Source organism: Equus caballus, chromosome 23 (genome assembly GCF_041296265.1).
Source record: "Equus caballus isolate H_3958 breed thoroughbred chromosome 23, TB-T2T, whole genome shotgun sequence".
NCBI lineage: Eukaryota > Metazoa > Chordata > Mammalia > Perissodactyla > Equidae > Equus > Equus caballus.
In genome coordinates, this window is record NC_091706.1 from 27515229 (window position 1) to 27532706 (window position 17478).

The 17478-nt window shown below is 34.8% G+C and overlaps 1 protein-coding gene across 9 annotated transcripts in view; it reads right to left on the reverse strand.

The window, feature by feature from the left end:
• VPS13A (vacuolar protein sorting 13 homolog A) overlaps window positions 1-17478 on the reverse strand; it is a 233962-nt gene that overhangs the window by 165924 nt on the left and 50560 nt on the right. For all 9 annotated transcript variants that reach the window (XR_011431384.1, XR_011431387.1, XR_011431386.1 and 6 more), the window contains 3 exons: window positions 12233-12422; window positions 12032-12146; window positions 1555-1691 (listed from right to left, as the gene is read on the reverse strand). Coding sequence is in view for 5 of the 9 variants with exons in the window: in XM_023627180.2 (XP_023482948.2) it covers window positions 1555-1691; window positions 12032-12146; window positions 12233-12422 (442 nt within the window). In the remaining 4 variants the exon portion in view is untranslated. The remainder of the gene's footprint in view (window positions 1-1554; window positions 1692-12031; window positions 12147-12232; window positions 12423-17478) is intronic.

The following is a 17478-nucleotide window of genomic DNA, read 5'->3' on the forward strand; positions in this document are numbered from 1 at the left end:
GGCAAGTTATATTTGTACCTCCTCTTTCTTGGAGTACTATGCACACTACTTTTTTTCACTTAAACATCTTGGAGATCACTCCATTGCCATATATAAAGATTTTATTCATTCATATATACACGTGTGTGTGTATATATATATATTTTAACATTTTTTCCTCTATTTTACATAGCTCATGTGAAATAGAGAGTCAAAACTGATTATCTCTGAAAGGCAACGAATTTTAGGCAAAAGGTTAAGCAAATTGCCTAAGGTCACATAACCAGATAGATACCCTTACTCCTGACCACATGCTCCTTCCACTATATCCTGAATCAATTCCATAACCAAATTCAAATATGAATAATTAGCTGTGTAAATTTTATCATAAACATAAATCCAGCAGATGTCTACATGATTACAACTGAAGAATAAAAAGTATAATAAAGGAGAATGTCAATATCAAGGAAAGGCACATTTTTGTTAGATAGCCATAAAGAGCATTCTAATATTACCCATCTCTCTTGGGTTTTTATTTTTTTTTTTTGTGAGGAAGATTCACCCTGAGCTAACATCTGTTGCCAATCTTCCTCTTTTCTTGCTTGAGGAAGATCAGCCCTGAGCTGACATCTGTGCCAATCTTCCTCTATTTTGTACGTGAGTTGGTGCCACGGCCTGGCTGACAGTGGTGTGGGTCTGTGCCCAGGATCCAAACCTGCGAACCCTGTGGCCAAAGTGGAGTGCACTGAACTTCACCACCACACCACTGGGCCAGTTCCTCTTGGGTCTTTAAATTGTTAGAGCTATTCTTCTACATTTAATGATCTAGAGCAATACGGTCCAATAGGACTTTCTACAATGATGGAATTGTTCTCTGTCTGTGCTAACAGAGTAGTCACTAGCCACTTCTGACTAGTAAACACTTGAATGTGGCTAATGTGACTAAGGAAATAAATTTTTAATTTAATTTAATTTAAATCAATTTAAACAACTACATGTGGCCAGTGCGTACCATATTGAATAGTGCAGATCTAGAAACACAGAAAAAGATTATTCTCTACTCAAAACTGAAGAAAAATTTACATAATTGGAAAGAAAGGGAAATGACTTAAGTAAATGCAAGAAGACCATCTCTCAATTTAGGATTATTTAATACAAATATTAAAATGTCAATATCTAAAGTTATATACACAAAAAATTTCAGAGGGATGAAGATATATTTAATTACTTCCAGAACTCCCTCTTATTCTATATATTTTAATTAATCAGATAATAAATTTAAATTGAAAAGAAAAAAAACTCCTCAACCATTACTCTCAAGTTCTATAAATTTAATTCTTAGATTCACTCCTGACCTGCAGAGTTCAACTTGTCATTTTGCTTTTAGAAATATAGGAAAACTACCTAATTAAATGAAGCTTCACTTCATTCACCAGAAAGGAAGATTTCTTAAATCCTAGCATCTACCATAAATCTAAAAATCAATATCCCAAACCAAACTAAAAAATAAAATACATTTTAAACAAAGAAACACCCTAAATGCCCTATTATAAAACACATATTATTAGTATATACCTTTAGATGACCAAGATCCAAAAGAAGTAGATTTGATGTAGGGCTAAAAATTCCATCTTGTGGGATAATAACATATGAAGCCTTCAAATTAATTTTGAGATCAAGAACTTTCTGTGTTTCAATAATATACATCAGACCTGCAAAAAATTTAAATCTTCACAATGAATAGTTTTCACGAATTCCTCAAGAAATAGAGAATCATCAAACATACGAATTGGTAGCACAGTCTTACAATAATGTGAAATTAGAATTAACTTTAAAATGACCTTAAGCAAATACTCTCAATATAAAGTTAAAATATTTTAGTCAATGTGTACACTCCTAATTAAATATAACTGAGTACAAAATAGCAATGATTCTTCAAATAAATGTTTTTAACTGGTAAACTCAATTTGGGTGAAACTGGAGAGAGATATAAATCTCTAAAAAAATTAAGATGTATGAAACATTTATTCATAACTGCTACATTAGAATCTATACAATTCCCAATTCATGAACTTAATACATCTACCATACTAAACAATGATATTTGATCTTTATATTACTCTGAGACAATGAAAACTCCTGGATTATTAAATCATCTTCAATAAAACCATATGTAAGCCAGAAAAAGGTAACAAACTAGAGTTCTCCATTCCTTAGGTATTTCATTCACTTGAGGTTTCTTATTCTAATAAATTCATTCACTTGCATGTAACTTGTATATCAAATTAATCTCTTTTATGTTCCTAAGTCCAGCATCTGCTTTTAAATCTAAACAAATTACTATCATTTATCAGATTATTATGACCCCATGAGATGGGAACTCCACCTTAAAGAGATAATTCTGTGAGCAGCCACTGAATCAGTTTGAGTGAACAAACAATGTTGATTTATAAAGGTGAGGGGATCTGATATCAAAGAAAGGAACCTCTCTTCACAAAATACAACAAAAAATCTACACAAGAACTATCGAGAGGACTAGATTTTTTTTAACATGAATTATAACGAGAAACTAAAAAATGACTGTAAGAATCCAGTATGTAAAATTCTGAATGGCTGGACTGAAGAAATTTATGTAGTTTATTTAATGTATACACTCTCATACTGCAGTCAAGAGTATATGCATTTTAACTCAACATTTTGTCCAGATTAGGTATAGGTTAGGAAAAGGCCACAAGAAAGTTGAACAGGAAGGGCAGTGATTAACCCAAAAAGCCTTTGCAAAAAAATCCCCAAGAATGGGGCTGGCCCCGTGGCTGAGTGGTTAAGTTCGCGCGCTCTGCTGCAGGCGGCCCAGTGTTTCGCTGGTCCGAATCCTGGGCGCGGACATGGCACTGCTCATCAAACCACGCTGAGGCAGCATCCCACATGCCACAACTAGAAGGACCCACAACGAAGAATATACAACTATGTAACGGCGGGGGGCTTTGGGGAGAAAAAGGAAAAAAAAATAAAATCTTAAAAAAAAAAAAAAAAAGCCCCAAGATTTTATAAAAGAATTGATCCAGAAAGTCAAATGACATTTGAACAGTTCATGATATTTCTGTTTGGAACTACCCTGACTTATATTTCATCACCATCTAGTCCCTTCTTCTGCAAAAGCTAAATCCCCAAAAGAAATCATTCCATGTTTTTTTATTTCATTAATATGAAATACACTATTATGAAGGATTAAAGTCAAACAGCTTAAATGTAGGAAGACTGGTATTTTTTTTTTTTAAAGATTTTATTTTTTTCCTTTTTCTCCCCAAAGCCCCCCAGTACATAGTTGTATATTCTTCATTGTGGGTCCTTCTAGTTGCGGCATGTGGGATGCTGCCTCAGCGTGGCTTGATGAGCAGTGCCATGTCCGCGCTCAAGATTCGAACTAACGAAACACTGGGCCGCCTGCAGCAGAGCGCGTGAACTTAACCACTCGGCCATGGGGCCAGCCCAAGACTGGTGTATTTTAACACAACCTTTAAAGTTAAGGATTTATGATTAAAGAAAATATGTATGAACTGAAGAACAAGTCAGCAACTTTAAATGTACTTATAATAAATTAAAATTATAAAAACATACTCAGATAAAATGTCTTTACAATGATTGAGAAAAGTAAAGCTTGAAAGCAGATGTGGAGCAAGAAAGTCAAGTGCCAAGAGATGAATGGCCTGATATACAGGCTAGTGAAAAAATAATTAAATTAAAAATAATCAAAATATCTTGTTTTAAATATACATATTTATAGAATAATTGAGAATAAATAGCCTAAGTCTGGGACATCTCTTCCCAATATGAAAAATTGATATCAAAATTGTGTCATCCTAAGAGACTCCAAAGGCCTTGCCCAGGCAGGCCCAAGCAAGACTCTAATAGAGAGAAAGGAAGAAAACACCTTGACGTTTCAACAGTCGATAAGAAGCAGATTCAAGTGAAATCTCTTAAAATGGGGATGGAGGGTGTTGAGAGGTAAACACAGATTAACAGATCATCACAGAATTCTGAAGATCACCCAATAAGCTTGCAATTTAATAGCAGAACTGACTCAAAACACAATTGTTAATTTTTTCCCCAAATGATATGGATTCAAACACAGACGACATGGTTTTACTAAAGTTGGTTTGGTGGGTGAGTCAGGTATGAGAGCCACAAGCAGCAGCCAAAAGGGACAATCTGGCATTCAAATCCCCATCTAATTGTTAAGCATTTCTCTACCCTCAATTCCATCTCCACTATAAGAATTCCTCAATCAGAATGATCTGTCTCAGGTATTCCTGCTTAGATTTGTAAATCTAAGTCCTGTACTCCCTGGAAGTCTTACTTTGAGCCTTACTTTCAACGCAGCCTTTCTTGATGTCAGCAAAGAGTGATCTGTCTAGTGTTTGTTTTTTTTTTACAGATTGGCACCTGAGCTAACATCTGTTCCCAATCTTCTTTTTTCCTTCTTCCTCTCCTCCCCAAAGCCCCCCAGTACACAGTTGTGTATTCTAGCTGCAGGTCCTTCTGGTTGTGCTATGTGGGACACCACCTCAGCATGGCCTGATGAGCAGTGTCATGTCCGCACCCAAGATCCAAACTGGCGAAACCCTGGGCCCCTGAAGTGGAGCATGCAAACTTAACCACTCGGCCATGGGGCTGGCCCCTCTAGTTTGTTTTTTAATGGAAGAGAGAGGGGGAAGTGAGTATTTCATTTTATTTTGAATATAAGTCTATTGTGTCTCTCCCCTATTTCTCATTGCACTTAAAACAAAATCCAAACCGCTTAATATGACTTTCAAGGTTTTGCATAATAGAGATTATGCCTTTTTAACATCATCCCACTATCCCCCTCACTAACTACATTAGAACTAATCCAGCTTTTCGCAGCTTCCAAATTCTGTCCCAGGTTAGGGCCTTCACAGTTGACCACTGCTTCAAAGACTCCTCCTTATACTCTTCAGCTGAGTGGATCCTACACATCTGGTCTTAATGTTAATTTTTTAAAAAGATCTTTTCTGACACCACCACCAAAACTAAATTGGGGCATCCATTATTCTCATTTCCTTCACAGTATCTGGGCCTGTTAGCAATCCGTTTCCTCTATCAGCCCCATATTCACCCATTTGCCTGCTCTATAAAAGTGGACGTGAGCCCTTATTAAACACTTTTCCATTGCCAACCAGCACTGAAGGAGATAGAGAACCCTGGAGAGACACTGCATAAGGACAGGGTTTTGCTTCCTGGTTCCAGTGTGCTCACCAAGCAATATTCTTCAGTAGTGTGGCTTTCTTCAAAACCAGTTTCCAAAAAGTTTCAGAGCAAATTTCCAGCCAGTTTTGCCAGCATAGCACCACAGTAATTTCTTTGCCATGTAGTGAGCCATACTTATATCTTCTCCAGCAACGTCTGGATCTCAGTCCTTGGGGAGGGAGAAGGACCTCTTTCCAGGAATGCTATGTCAGCCTTATGGTAGTAGTTACTTCTTATAGCTATTCTTCCTATATTCTTTAAAATTACTCTTTGGAATAGTGAGCCAATCCCTCATTACAGTTAATCATTCATTATGTTCAACTTTACCAGTTTAAATTACCGTGTGGTTTCTCTCTCTTGACTGGACCCAAAAAGCATTTATCACAATTTTTAAGTAGATAACAATTTTATGTCTGTCCTATCCATAAGATTATAAAATCCATCAATAGGCAAGAATATCTGTTTTGATGACCGTTGTATTCCCCAACACCTAGCACAGTATCCAACACAGATTAGGCTCTTGACAAATATTTGGATGAGTGAATAAATGAGATCAGTGAAGAAAAATGAATGACTATAATCCTATCAGAGAACCCTACACTTCAAAAGAAGAGTTTTAATAAATGACTACATCTGTCAAAATGACCACATTTGACAAAAGATAACCACATGAGTATGTTCTAGAAGCTGATCCCTCTACTTGACAAAAAGGAAAAGATCTGAAAACCTTGACTTCCTAGAAAGGATGAAGAAAATAATACAAGAAAGAAATCAGGTTATAGAGCAAGAGGATAATTAACAGGGGTTAATGTAGAAAAATGAAAGAAAGGAAGGAGGGAATGAATGAAGGAATAAAAGAACCAAAACAGAGCTATATAACAGATATGAATCTCTTCCCAAATGGGTAGATTTTAACTTTCTGGAAAAATCCAAAATTATTATTGAATTTTTTAAATTAAATTCAAAAACACAGTAGCACCCCATTTTTTCATAATATCAGCATTTTTATTCTAAATAATAATAAATGATACTATTTGTGTACAGAAAACACAGTTAGAAGAATAGACTTCAAATTGTAAAATTTGTTACCCCTAAAAGGTAAATACTGAGAACTTCCACTTTCTAAACTATTTCTAAAACATTTTGACTTTATATAGTGAATATTTACTATCTTGGTAATTTTTTTTAAGTAAAAAAATAAAATCTTAGGAAAACAAATCTTAGAAGAAAAAAATCGCTAAATGACTACAGTGAGTTTCTAATACAACATATTTATACTTAACTATAATGAGTAATGGTCTCTATAAATCAGGAGGATTCTATCAGAGAAGAGGCCTGATCTTATGCTTATGAATTCTACTGAGTATATAATATACCAATACACAGAATTTGAACTATAAATGGAATTTGAGATTATAACAAACAGTGGAGGCGGAAATGCAAACCCTACAACTTCTAGAGTAAAGGCATCATCTGCAATCTAACATAAAACATACTCAGATGTAGAAAATAACAGGGAAAATGAGTAAAAACCAGAGGAGAGAGAGAGATTTTGAACAATATAATGCACACCTGTGTGAAAAAGGGAAAATAATGTATTCAAGATGCATATTATAAAACTGAGAGGTAGTGTAGCCTAAAAATAGGATACTAAAACTAGTTAGATATTTTTTGAAGGTCTGATCAAAACATGAGGGGATTTCTTGATTTACCTGGCTAAAATATTTTCTCTTAAGAGAGACAGGAAACAAAGGAGAATGGTAATCAGTATATCCCATTTTTACCAACGAGGATAAACTGAATATAATGGAAAACAAAACTCTGACAATAAAACTAGAAATCACTTCACAATGAGAATTTCAGCCAAGAATTAAAAAGCCAAAAGTACTGGTCTCTGCAATAATCTCAGACTTTAAGGAGACATTCACAATAGGAAAGATGTATTACCAAAGACAAATATGAAAGTTTTACGAATCTATAAGAAGGTCAGTAAGATTAAATGCTTGGTATATACTGGGGAAAAAAGTTAGCTGCTTTAAAGTGAGGCGTTAGTTACAGTCAGAGCAGAGAAAACCTAACATGGAAGCAAAACAAATCTTTGGGATATACGGTATAATGATAAGAGAGAAGGAAAAGCAGAATAGCTCCATTCCTATTTTTTCTATCCATCTTCTCTGTCAAAGACTACATTCAACCTGGGAGAAGGAGAACATAGTTAGAGAACTTAAAGCTAATTGGTGAGACTTCTATTTAATGGTTCACTCAGATCACATCCCAGATATCTAAGCTGGTGATATTACTCAATCAATATTAATAATTTCCAAGAAATCACTGAGAACTACAGAGATCTTAAAAGACTGAAATGGACAAACACCCAGATTTCTTTAGAAAGGAAAAAAGATAAGTTAATATCTTTTATTAACTGGTCAAGTGAATGTGGATTTTGAGAAAATTTTAACCACATAAATTAATCCACAAGTAGAAAGGGAAGCACTAATCATTAAAAGCCAATAAATTTCACAAAAATGAGGCATTCTATAGTTACTAGATTTCTTCTTTTCTGGATTTTTTTTTCATTTCTACTAAATAGATAAGTCATAAATTGAGGAACTATTACAGACATAGGATACCAATATTTCAGCAATGTACTTAAAGTATGTCTTTATATTCTTGAGGAAAAATTTAGAAATATGAACTAGATCAGGCACCATTAACCAGGGGTTCATGAATGGAATTCAGAGTTTTCATGAACCTGAATGGGGAAAAAAAACCACATCTCTATTTTCATTAACTACTGCTGACATTTAGCATTTCCTTCTATTAAAAATGTAGACAATAAACCACTACACCAGTGACTTTGTTACCTATAGAAACTGCATATCATTTCATTTTTATTCCTTAACATAATTGTTGCAGATACACTGAAATATCATTTACACTTGCCAATTTAAGGTAGTTTTTTGATCTGCTGTTAATTCTTGTTATTTTAACCCATAAATAAAGAAAAGCAGATATATTACTACTATCACAAATTTGGGTTTCTAAAAAAGTATTTTGAAACTATGTTTTACTACAATTTATTTTCTTTGTAATTCTATATAGTTTATTTTACATTCTTAAAACCATTATTTTCAGAAGGGATCCTTGGGCTTCACCAAACCGTCAAAGGTGTCCACGACACCAAGAAGGTCTAACTACCCTTGAGCAGTCAAGTGTCAGTGGATAGTGAATGGTATTTCCCAGAAAATAATATCCACTTATCCTAGGGTTCAAAGACAAGACTCAGATACACAAAAAAGATGAAAAATGGATCAATCTAGCAAGATGAATTTTAACAAAGATAAAGTCCTGAACTTAAACTAAAACATTTAACTATATTTCCACATCTTGGTAATATGGATGAGTAGGTAGCCAGACCTAGTCTTCCACTAAAAGCAACAAAAAATGTTGGATATAAAACAAAACAAACAAACAGCAACAAAAAACCCACTAAAAAACACTGCGAGGAGGTGTAAGAGTAAGTATTTATCAAGCCAAAACCCAAATTGGAGGAGTAAGCTAACAGATTTAAATGGAGCCCAGAAAAATTTTATCCTGAGACCACTTTCTACCTGGTGAATTTGGGAACTCCTTTTCATAGCCTCACAGAGTATAGGGAACAGAAGATAAAGATGAAGAGTCTAGCAGGAGTTCTCACAAATCTGAGATCTCGGAAGATACACATTCAAGGTTAAGAGGAATTCAGAAGCTAAACCTTCGCTCCCTAAAACCCACCCACAGGGGAATGTAAAGACAGGCTGTGAAAAACACTGGGAAAAGGAAGGTAGTATCCCTGATTGTAATCACAACATGATCCTCAATCAGATATGTAGCCCAGCATTTCCTGGCATTCCAGAGTGTTTCAAGCAATAAGTTTAAAGCGGTCCCACCAACATGCCCAACATACCTGGCAGAAGAAGAAAAAATTCTTCCCTGAATGAAAATCCATTTATCCTAGACTCCAGAGAATTCTCTCAAATAATTTTCTAAGAAAAATGAGCAGCTCACAATAGAAAACCACCAAGCACAAAAAGATAAAGGTTATCATGAATAAGAACCAGCAGAAACAAAAGAGAGAAAAACAAAAAAGTCTTCACATAATGGAACTATTTGAAGAGAGAATTATCTGGTAAGACAGAACATAAAATAACTATACTTTGATGGTTGAAGAAATAAAAGACAATATTGAAGACATCCATGGGAAGCAAAAAACTATAATGAATGACAAAGCAGATTTTAAATATAGCAAAACAATTTCTAAAATAAAAAATATGGGGGCCAGTCTGGTGGTGCAGCAGTTAAGTTCACACGTTCCACTTCAGTGGCCCAGGGTTTGCCAGTTTGGATCCCAGGTGTGGACCTACGCACCACTTGTCAAGCCATGCTGTGGCAGGCATCCCACATATAAAGTAGAGGATTGGCAGCAGATGTTAGCTAAGGGTTAATCTTCCACAAATTAAAATAAATAAATAATATATATATATATAACCATCAAAATTAAACTCAATGGAAAGATTTAATAGCATATTAGACACAGTTGAAGAGGGATTCAGTAAATCAGAAGATAAATTAGAAGAAATTACCCAGCATGTAACACAGAAGAAAATAGATGGAAAGAAAATAGGATACAGAAGTTAAGAAGAATGGAAGAAAGGGTAAGAAATACTAAAATACATGTAGCTGGAGTTCCAGAAGAAGAGATTAGAGAGAAAAAAATATCTAAAGGGTTAATGGTTAGAAATTTTCCATATGGATCTTCTAGAACTCATTAAAACTACCAATCTTCAGATTGGATCCATAGCTGAATACATCATATTGAAACTATAGAAATATAAAAGACCAAAAGAAGACCTTAAACGTAAAAGAAAAAGTGCAGATAATCTACAAAGCAGCAGCAAACACTGACACTTGAATTCTCAACATCAATAATGGAAGCCAAAAGATAGTAGAATGGTCACTTCAATGTGTTGAGGAGAAAATAACTGCCAACCTTGAATTCTATATCCAATAACAATGTCTTTCAAAACTGAGGACAAAAAGAAACTGTTTCCAAAAAAAAAAAAAAAAAAAAGAAACTGTTTCCAGACCAAAACAAAACAAAAAACAAATAGTTTGCCAACAGCAGATTCTCACTAAAGAAAAAATTTATAAATAAACTTCTAACAGAAAGGAAATAATCCCAGATAAAAGGTGTGAGGTGCAGATAAGAATGAAGAGCAAAGAAAGTAGTTAATACGTAGGTAATTCTAAACTAACATTGACTATCCAAAAATAACATTGTATAAAATTTTTAAAAAAACACAAAGACTTACAAGTAAAACAAAAAAAATAACAACAGTATGTAAATCAGGAGGATAGTAAATGGAGTTCAAGTGTTCTAAAGTCCTTGGAACGACTAAGAGGAGGTAAAATTTTACGATAAATTTATATTTTGAGAAAAACGTGTGTTATAACTACTAGAGTAAAAAAGAGTGAAACAGGGCCAGCCCCACAGCCAACTGGTTAAAGTTCTGTGCACTGCATTCTGGCAGCCTGGGGTTCAGGGGTTCAGATCCCAGATGCACACCTGCTCCACTCATCAGCCATGCTGTGGCAGTCTCACACATACAAAATAGAGGAAAACTGGCACAGATGTTAGCTCAGGCCTGATCTTCCTCAAGCAAAAAAAAAAAAAAAAAGACTGTAAATAAAGATTGAAAAACATCCCAGTGTATTTATGTTGTTGACACAACACATCTAAAAATAAAGATACAGGGAAAAAAGTAAGTAAAAGATTGAAAAAAACATATAGCAGGCAAATTCTAACCAAAAGAAACCTAGAGAACAAAAGTTAAAAATAAACTGTAAAGGGAAAAAATTAAAGCATTACTAAAAATAAAAGCAGTCAAATTCATACAGATAAAAGATTTGGTTCATAGGAGAAGAAAATTTTATTTCTACATGTACTTAAGGATAGCATCAAAATATATAAAGAAAAAATGTCAGATCCACAAGAAACAGACAAATCTACATTCACAGTAAGCTATTTTTCATGTATTTCTTTAAATAATTGTTAGAATGTGGTAACAAAACATAGAAAAAAATCCAGTAAGGATAGAGAAGATTTGAAGTACATGAGAAACAAATGTGACCTAAAGGATTTGTACAGATATGAAAAATATATGCTTTTCAAACACATGCAGAACATTTTTTTAAATCACCGTACAAGTCTCAACAAATTACACAGCACTTACATCATACAGATCATCTCTATAGTCATCTATATATTTTAAAAAGGGAATCTGTTAATTTAAAATCTTCCACAATGAAATCTTCAAGCCTAAATTGTTTTACTGCTAAATTATGCAAAACACCAAAGGAAGAAATAACACGAAATATTACACAAACTCTCCGAAAGAACAGAAAAGGATGGATTTTGTATTTTCTGAGGCCAACAGATTAAAATCTAGAACTCATTACAAGAAAGGAAAATGACAGACCAGTTTCTGTCATCAACAGAATTCCACAGATCCTAACAAAATTTTGCAAATAAATTGAACATGGTTAATACGTCTGACCTTTCTTATTGAAGAAATGATTATTGTTATATCTCAATTTAAATATAAAAGTACCAAATTAGTTTTAACTAAACTGTCTCTAGTCCAGAAATATAAATTTAAAGTATATTTCACTAAAATCAGTTTTAAATAACTAAAAGTTTAGTAAAAGATACAGTACTTAATTCACCAAGATTAACAGTGGCATTAACCTGTTGCTGTCTTCTCTCGAAATTCTTCAAGTTTTGTCAAAGTCGCTGAAGTGAGTTGTGCTAGATGTACGTCTTTCGGAGGTCTGAAGAATTCCACTATACTATTCACAGTTCTCTGTTAAAATAAGTATCACTAACATGAGGCACAAACTGAAAGGTAATTGAAATATATTAAAACTTAGGAATTAAAAAAATGCTTACTGCATCATATATCATTTCTAAAGGTTCAGCTTCTATGATACACCTTTGAGCAACTGTTTCATCTAATGGATTTATCTCAAATGTAATTTGGAAGAGTGATGTAGCATCATCCAATGAAGACAGGAGGCGGGGTTTTGATGAATTATCTGGCAATCCAGTAACATGAAATGAATCTATTTTGGTTTCAAATCTGCATGAAAAAAGGTAGGACAAAAACCACTAATCAATACAATTTGAAACTATTTTTCAAATTGAAAATAACAAAATGAAAATTAGTAAAAGCAATTCCACTTTGCGTTTCCCACTCCATTCCACTCACGTCAAAGAAAATATACTATTCAATCTGAATTGACATAGATTAATTCACAAAAAACCCTATTCACATGTTGATTTCTATATAAAAAAGCTATTAAGGGTTAGGGGTGTCTGATTCCCCACGAAAAGAATTTGGAAGTCACCACTCTGTACTAATAACAAATAAAAAACTGAACTGAAAAATCAACAACTCTTGTTGGATATATAAGAGAGGGGAGGACACAGGGCAAACTGCTGCCCCCAAGACTGGAGAGACAGAAAGGTGACTACACGGAGTCGTCTTGGCAGAGCAGAGACTCACAAAAGGAAACCACCACGGACACCAGTACCCAGGTAGGAAATCCTGAACTGTAACTGATGAATTGCTGGAGACTCAGGGTGGACAATTCTGAGAGTTAAAAACTCTAGGGGGACCCAGTCATAGGGGAGCCTCTACAATATTTTGAGATATACCTACAGGAATTTGACCAGGTTCCCACGGTAAATATTGGAGAAAAATATCTCGTCCTTCAGGCAAGGAGAGGGGAAAAAGAAACCATTTAAAAATATGCAGAGTAGGGGCTGGCCCCGTGGCCGAGTGGTTAAGTTCGCGCACTCCGCTGCAGGCGACCCAGTGTTTCGTTGGTTCGAATCCTGGGCGCGGACATGGCACTGCTCATCAGACCATGCTGAGGCAGCGTCCCATTGCCACAACTAGAAGGACCCACAATTAAGAATATACAACTATGTACCAGGGGGCTTTGGGGCAAAAAAGGAATAAATAAATATATTTAAAAAAAAAAAATATATGCAGAGTACTCTGATCTTAACAAGGCCTGCCCTCTGGAGAAACTAATTAACCAGAGCCTAACCTGAGGGGGTATCATCAGAGCCAAAATGACCTAGGGAAGGGAAATATTCAACTCCAGTCAGGTCTACCATTCCTTCCAGGAGAAGGGAAATACACAGACCAGCCCACTATCCTGTGCCACCTAAGCAGGGAGGAAAAAACTGAGAAACTCTTGTTAAGTTCACAGTCCAGAAGCACAGCTCATTAAAAGACTGAGAACTAATTGTAATTCTATAGAACTGTTCCCCTTCCCCCACATCTTACAACTAAATTACTAAAGACCTATTTACAGCAGCTCATTTTACCCAGTATATCATGTCTGGCTATCAAGAAAAAATAGTAAGGCATACCAAAAGGTAAAAACACAATTTGAAGTGACAGAGCAAGCGCCAGAACTACAGACATGCAAAGATGCTGGAATTATATGAACAGGAATTTAAAACAACCACAATTAATATCCTAAGGGATCCAATGGATAAAGCAGATAGCATGCAAGAACAGATGAACAATGTAAGCAGAAAGAGGACATCTTAAGATAGAACCAAAAATAAATGCTAAAGATCAAAAACACTGTAACAAGAATGCCTTTGACAGGCTCACTAGAAGACTGGAAGAGGCTGAGAAAATTAATCTCTGAGTTAGAGAATTTATCAGTAGAATTGTAAAATACAGAAAGCAGAGAATAAAGACTAAAAAACAGACAGAATAATCAAGCACTGTGGGACAAGTACAAAAGGTGTACCATATGTATAATCGGAATACCAGAAGAAGAAAGAGGGAAAGGAACAGAAGAAATATTTGAAATACTAATGACTGAGAATTTCCCCAAATTAATGTCAGACACTAAAACACAGAACCAGGAAGCTCAGAGAACACTGAGCAGAATAAGTGCCAAAAAAATTACATACAGGCATATTTTCAAACTACAGAAAACCAAATATAAAGAAACAATCCTGAAAGAAGCCAGAGGGAAAAACAAAACACCTTACCCACAGAGGAGCAAAGATAAGAATTACATCTGTCTTCTCAGAAACGATACAAGCAAGACTAGAGTGTAGTGAAAAATTTAAAGTGTAAGAGAAAAAAACCCACCAACCTACAATTCTGTACCCTGTGAATTTTTCTTCAAAAGTGAAGGAGAAATAAAGACTTTCTCAGACAAACAAAAATAAATGGAAAGCTATCCCAGGTTCACCAATTGGAAAAATTAATATTGCTATGATGGCAATACTACTGAAAGCAATCTACAAGTTCAAGGCAATCCCTATCAAAGGGGCTTTTGTGCAGAAACAGAAAAGCCAATTCTCAAATTCATATGGATTTGCAAGGGAACCTGAATAGCCAAAACATTCTTGAAAAAGTAGAACAAGTTGGAAGACTCACACTTCACAATTTCAAAACTTAACTACAAAGCTAAAGTAATCAAAACAGTGTGATAGTGGCATAAGGATAGACATAATCAGGGTCTAGAACAGAAAAGAACTCAGAGTCCAGAACTGGCCAATTGATTTTCAACAAGGGTACCAAGACCATTCAATGGGGAAGAATAATCTCTTAAACAAGTGGTGCTGGAACACCTGGATATAGACATACAAAAGAATCAAGTTGTATTCATTCTTTGTACCATATACAAAACTTAACTCACTGTGGATCATAAACCTAAACATAAGAGAGAAAACTGTAATACTCTTAGAAAAAAATATAGGACTAGATTTCCAAAATCTTGGATTAGGCTAATCATGATTCCAAAAACATGAGCTTTTGGGGGGGAAAAAAAAAGCATGAGCTTTTGATATGATAGATATGATACCAAAAGTACAAGCAACAAAAGAAAAAAAAAACAGATAAACTGAACATCAAAATTAAAAACTTACGTGCATCAAAGGACATTATCAAGAAAGTGAAAAGACAAGCTGAAGAATGGGAAAAAATATTTGCAAATCATGTATCTGATGAGAGTCTAGTATCTTGAATATATAAAGCATTCTAAAAACTCAATGACAAAAAGAATAACCCAATTAAAAAACAGAACCAGTGAAGATATATAAACAGCCAACATCCACATGAAGATGCTCAACATCATTAGTAATTAAGAAAATACAAATCAGAACCACAAGGAGAAACCACACTTCATACCCATAAGAATGGCTATAATTTAAAAAGAACAAACAAGCGAAAAAAGAAAGTTAAGTGTTGAGAAGGATGTGGAAAAACTGAATCCCTGTATATTGCAGGTAAGAATGTAAAATGGTGCAACCCTGTGGAACACCATTTGGCACTTCCTCAAAAAGTTAAAAACAGAATTACCCTATGACTCAGTAATTCCACTCCTGGGTACCTACCAAAAGAAGTGGTACTCAAACAAATCCTTGTACATGAATGTTCACTGCAACATTGTCACAATAACCAAAAGACAGAAAGAACACAAATGTCCCTCAAGAGATAAATGAATAAACAAAATGTGGTATATACATACAAGGAAATATTATTCAGCCTTAAAAAGGAATGAAATTCTGATACATATAACAGCATGGATGAACCATGAAAACATGCTAAGTGAAAAAGTCAGACACAAAAGGTCACATACCATATGATTCCATTTATATGATATAACTAGAATTTGTAAATCTATAGAAACAGAAAGCAGATTGGTGTTTTCCAGGGGCCAGGAGGAGAGGGAAAATTGGGTGTAATTACATGAGTATGGGGTTTCGCTTTGTGATAGTGATAATGCTTTGATCAGATAGAGGTAGTGATTGTCCAACATTCCGAATATTCTCAATCCTACTGAACTGTAGTCTTTAGAATGGTTAATTTTATGTTATGTGAATTTTACATCAATAAAGGAGAAAAAAAACTTTAAAGAAAGTTAACAGGGGTGGGGGCTGGCCCAGTGGCGTAGTGGTTAAGTTTGGTGCACTCCATTTCGGTGGCCCAAGTTTGCGTGTTCAGATCCTGGGCATGGACCTACACCACTTATCAGCCATGCTGTGGTGGCAAGCCACATACAAAATAGAGGAAGACTGGCCATAGATGTTAGCTCAGGGCAAATCTTCCTCAAGCAAAAAGAGGAAGATTGGGACAGATGTTAGCTCAGGGCGAATCTTTCTCAAGAGAAAAGAAAAAAGAAAGTTAATGGATTAGTAAATGCCTACATTCCAAAAGAAAATCTCAAATAACTAACCTTCCACTTAAAAATACTCAAAACTCAAAGCAAGCAGAATGAAAAAAATAGTAAGGATCAAGGATAAATCAATGAAATAGAGAATAGAAAAACATTTTTAAAAATTTACAAAACCAAAGCTGATTTTTAAAAAAGATCAACAAAAAAAGGTTTTTTTTTAAAGATTGGCCCTGAGCTAAGATCTGTTGCCAATCTTTTTGTTTTTCTCCTTCTTCTCTCCAAAGCCCCCAGTACATAGTTGTATATTCTAGTTGTAGGTCCTCCTAGTTTGTGCTACATGGGATGCTTCCTCAGCATGGCTTGATGAGTGGTGCTAGGTCTGTGCCCAGGATCCGAACCGGCAAAACCCTGGGTGGCTGAAGCAGGGCACACAAACTTAACCACTCAGCCACAGGTCTGGCCCTTAAAAAAGATCAACAAAATTTAACCAGACTAAGAAATAAAAAACTCCAAAAAATTAGGAATAAAAAAGGACAATACTAACAGCCTCACAGACAGAGAAAGGGATTATATAGTAATACTGTGAACAACTATATGCCAACAAATTAGATAACTTACATGAAATGGACAAATTCCTAAAAAGAAATAAACTACTGAAAACTAACTAAAAGAGAAACAAAATCTAAATAGGCCTATAACAAATACAGATTGAATTATTAATTAAAAACTTCCCCCCAAAGAAAAGTTCAGGCCCCCATAATTTCATTGGTGAATTTTACTACCAAACATTTAAAGAAGAATAAACACCAATTCTTCACAAACTCCTCCAAAGAGGAGGGAACACTTCCCAATTCATTTTATGAGGGCAGTATTATCCTAATACAAAAACCAGACAAAGCCATCACAAGAAAATAAAGACCAGTATCTTTTATGAATATAGATGTAAAAATTCTCAATAAAATAATAGCAAACCAAATC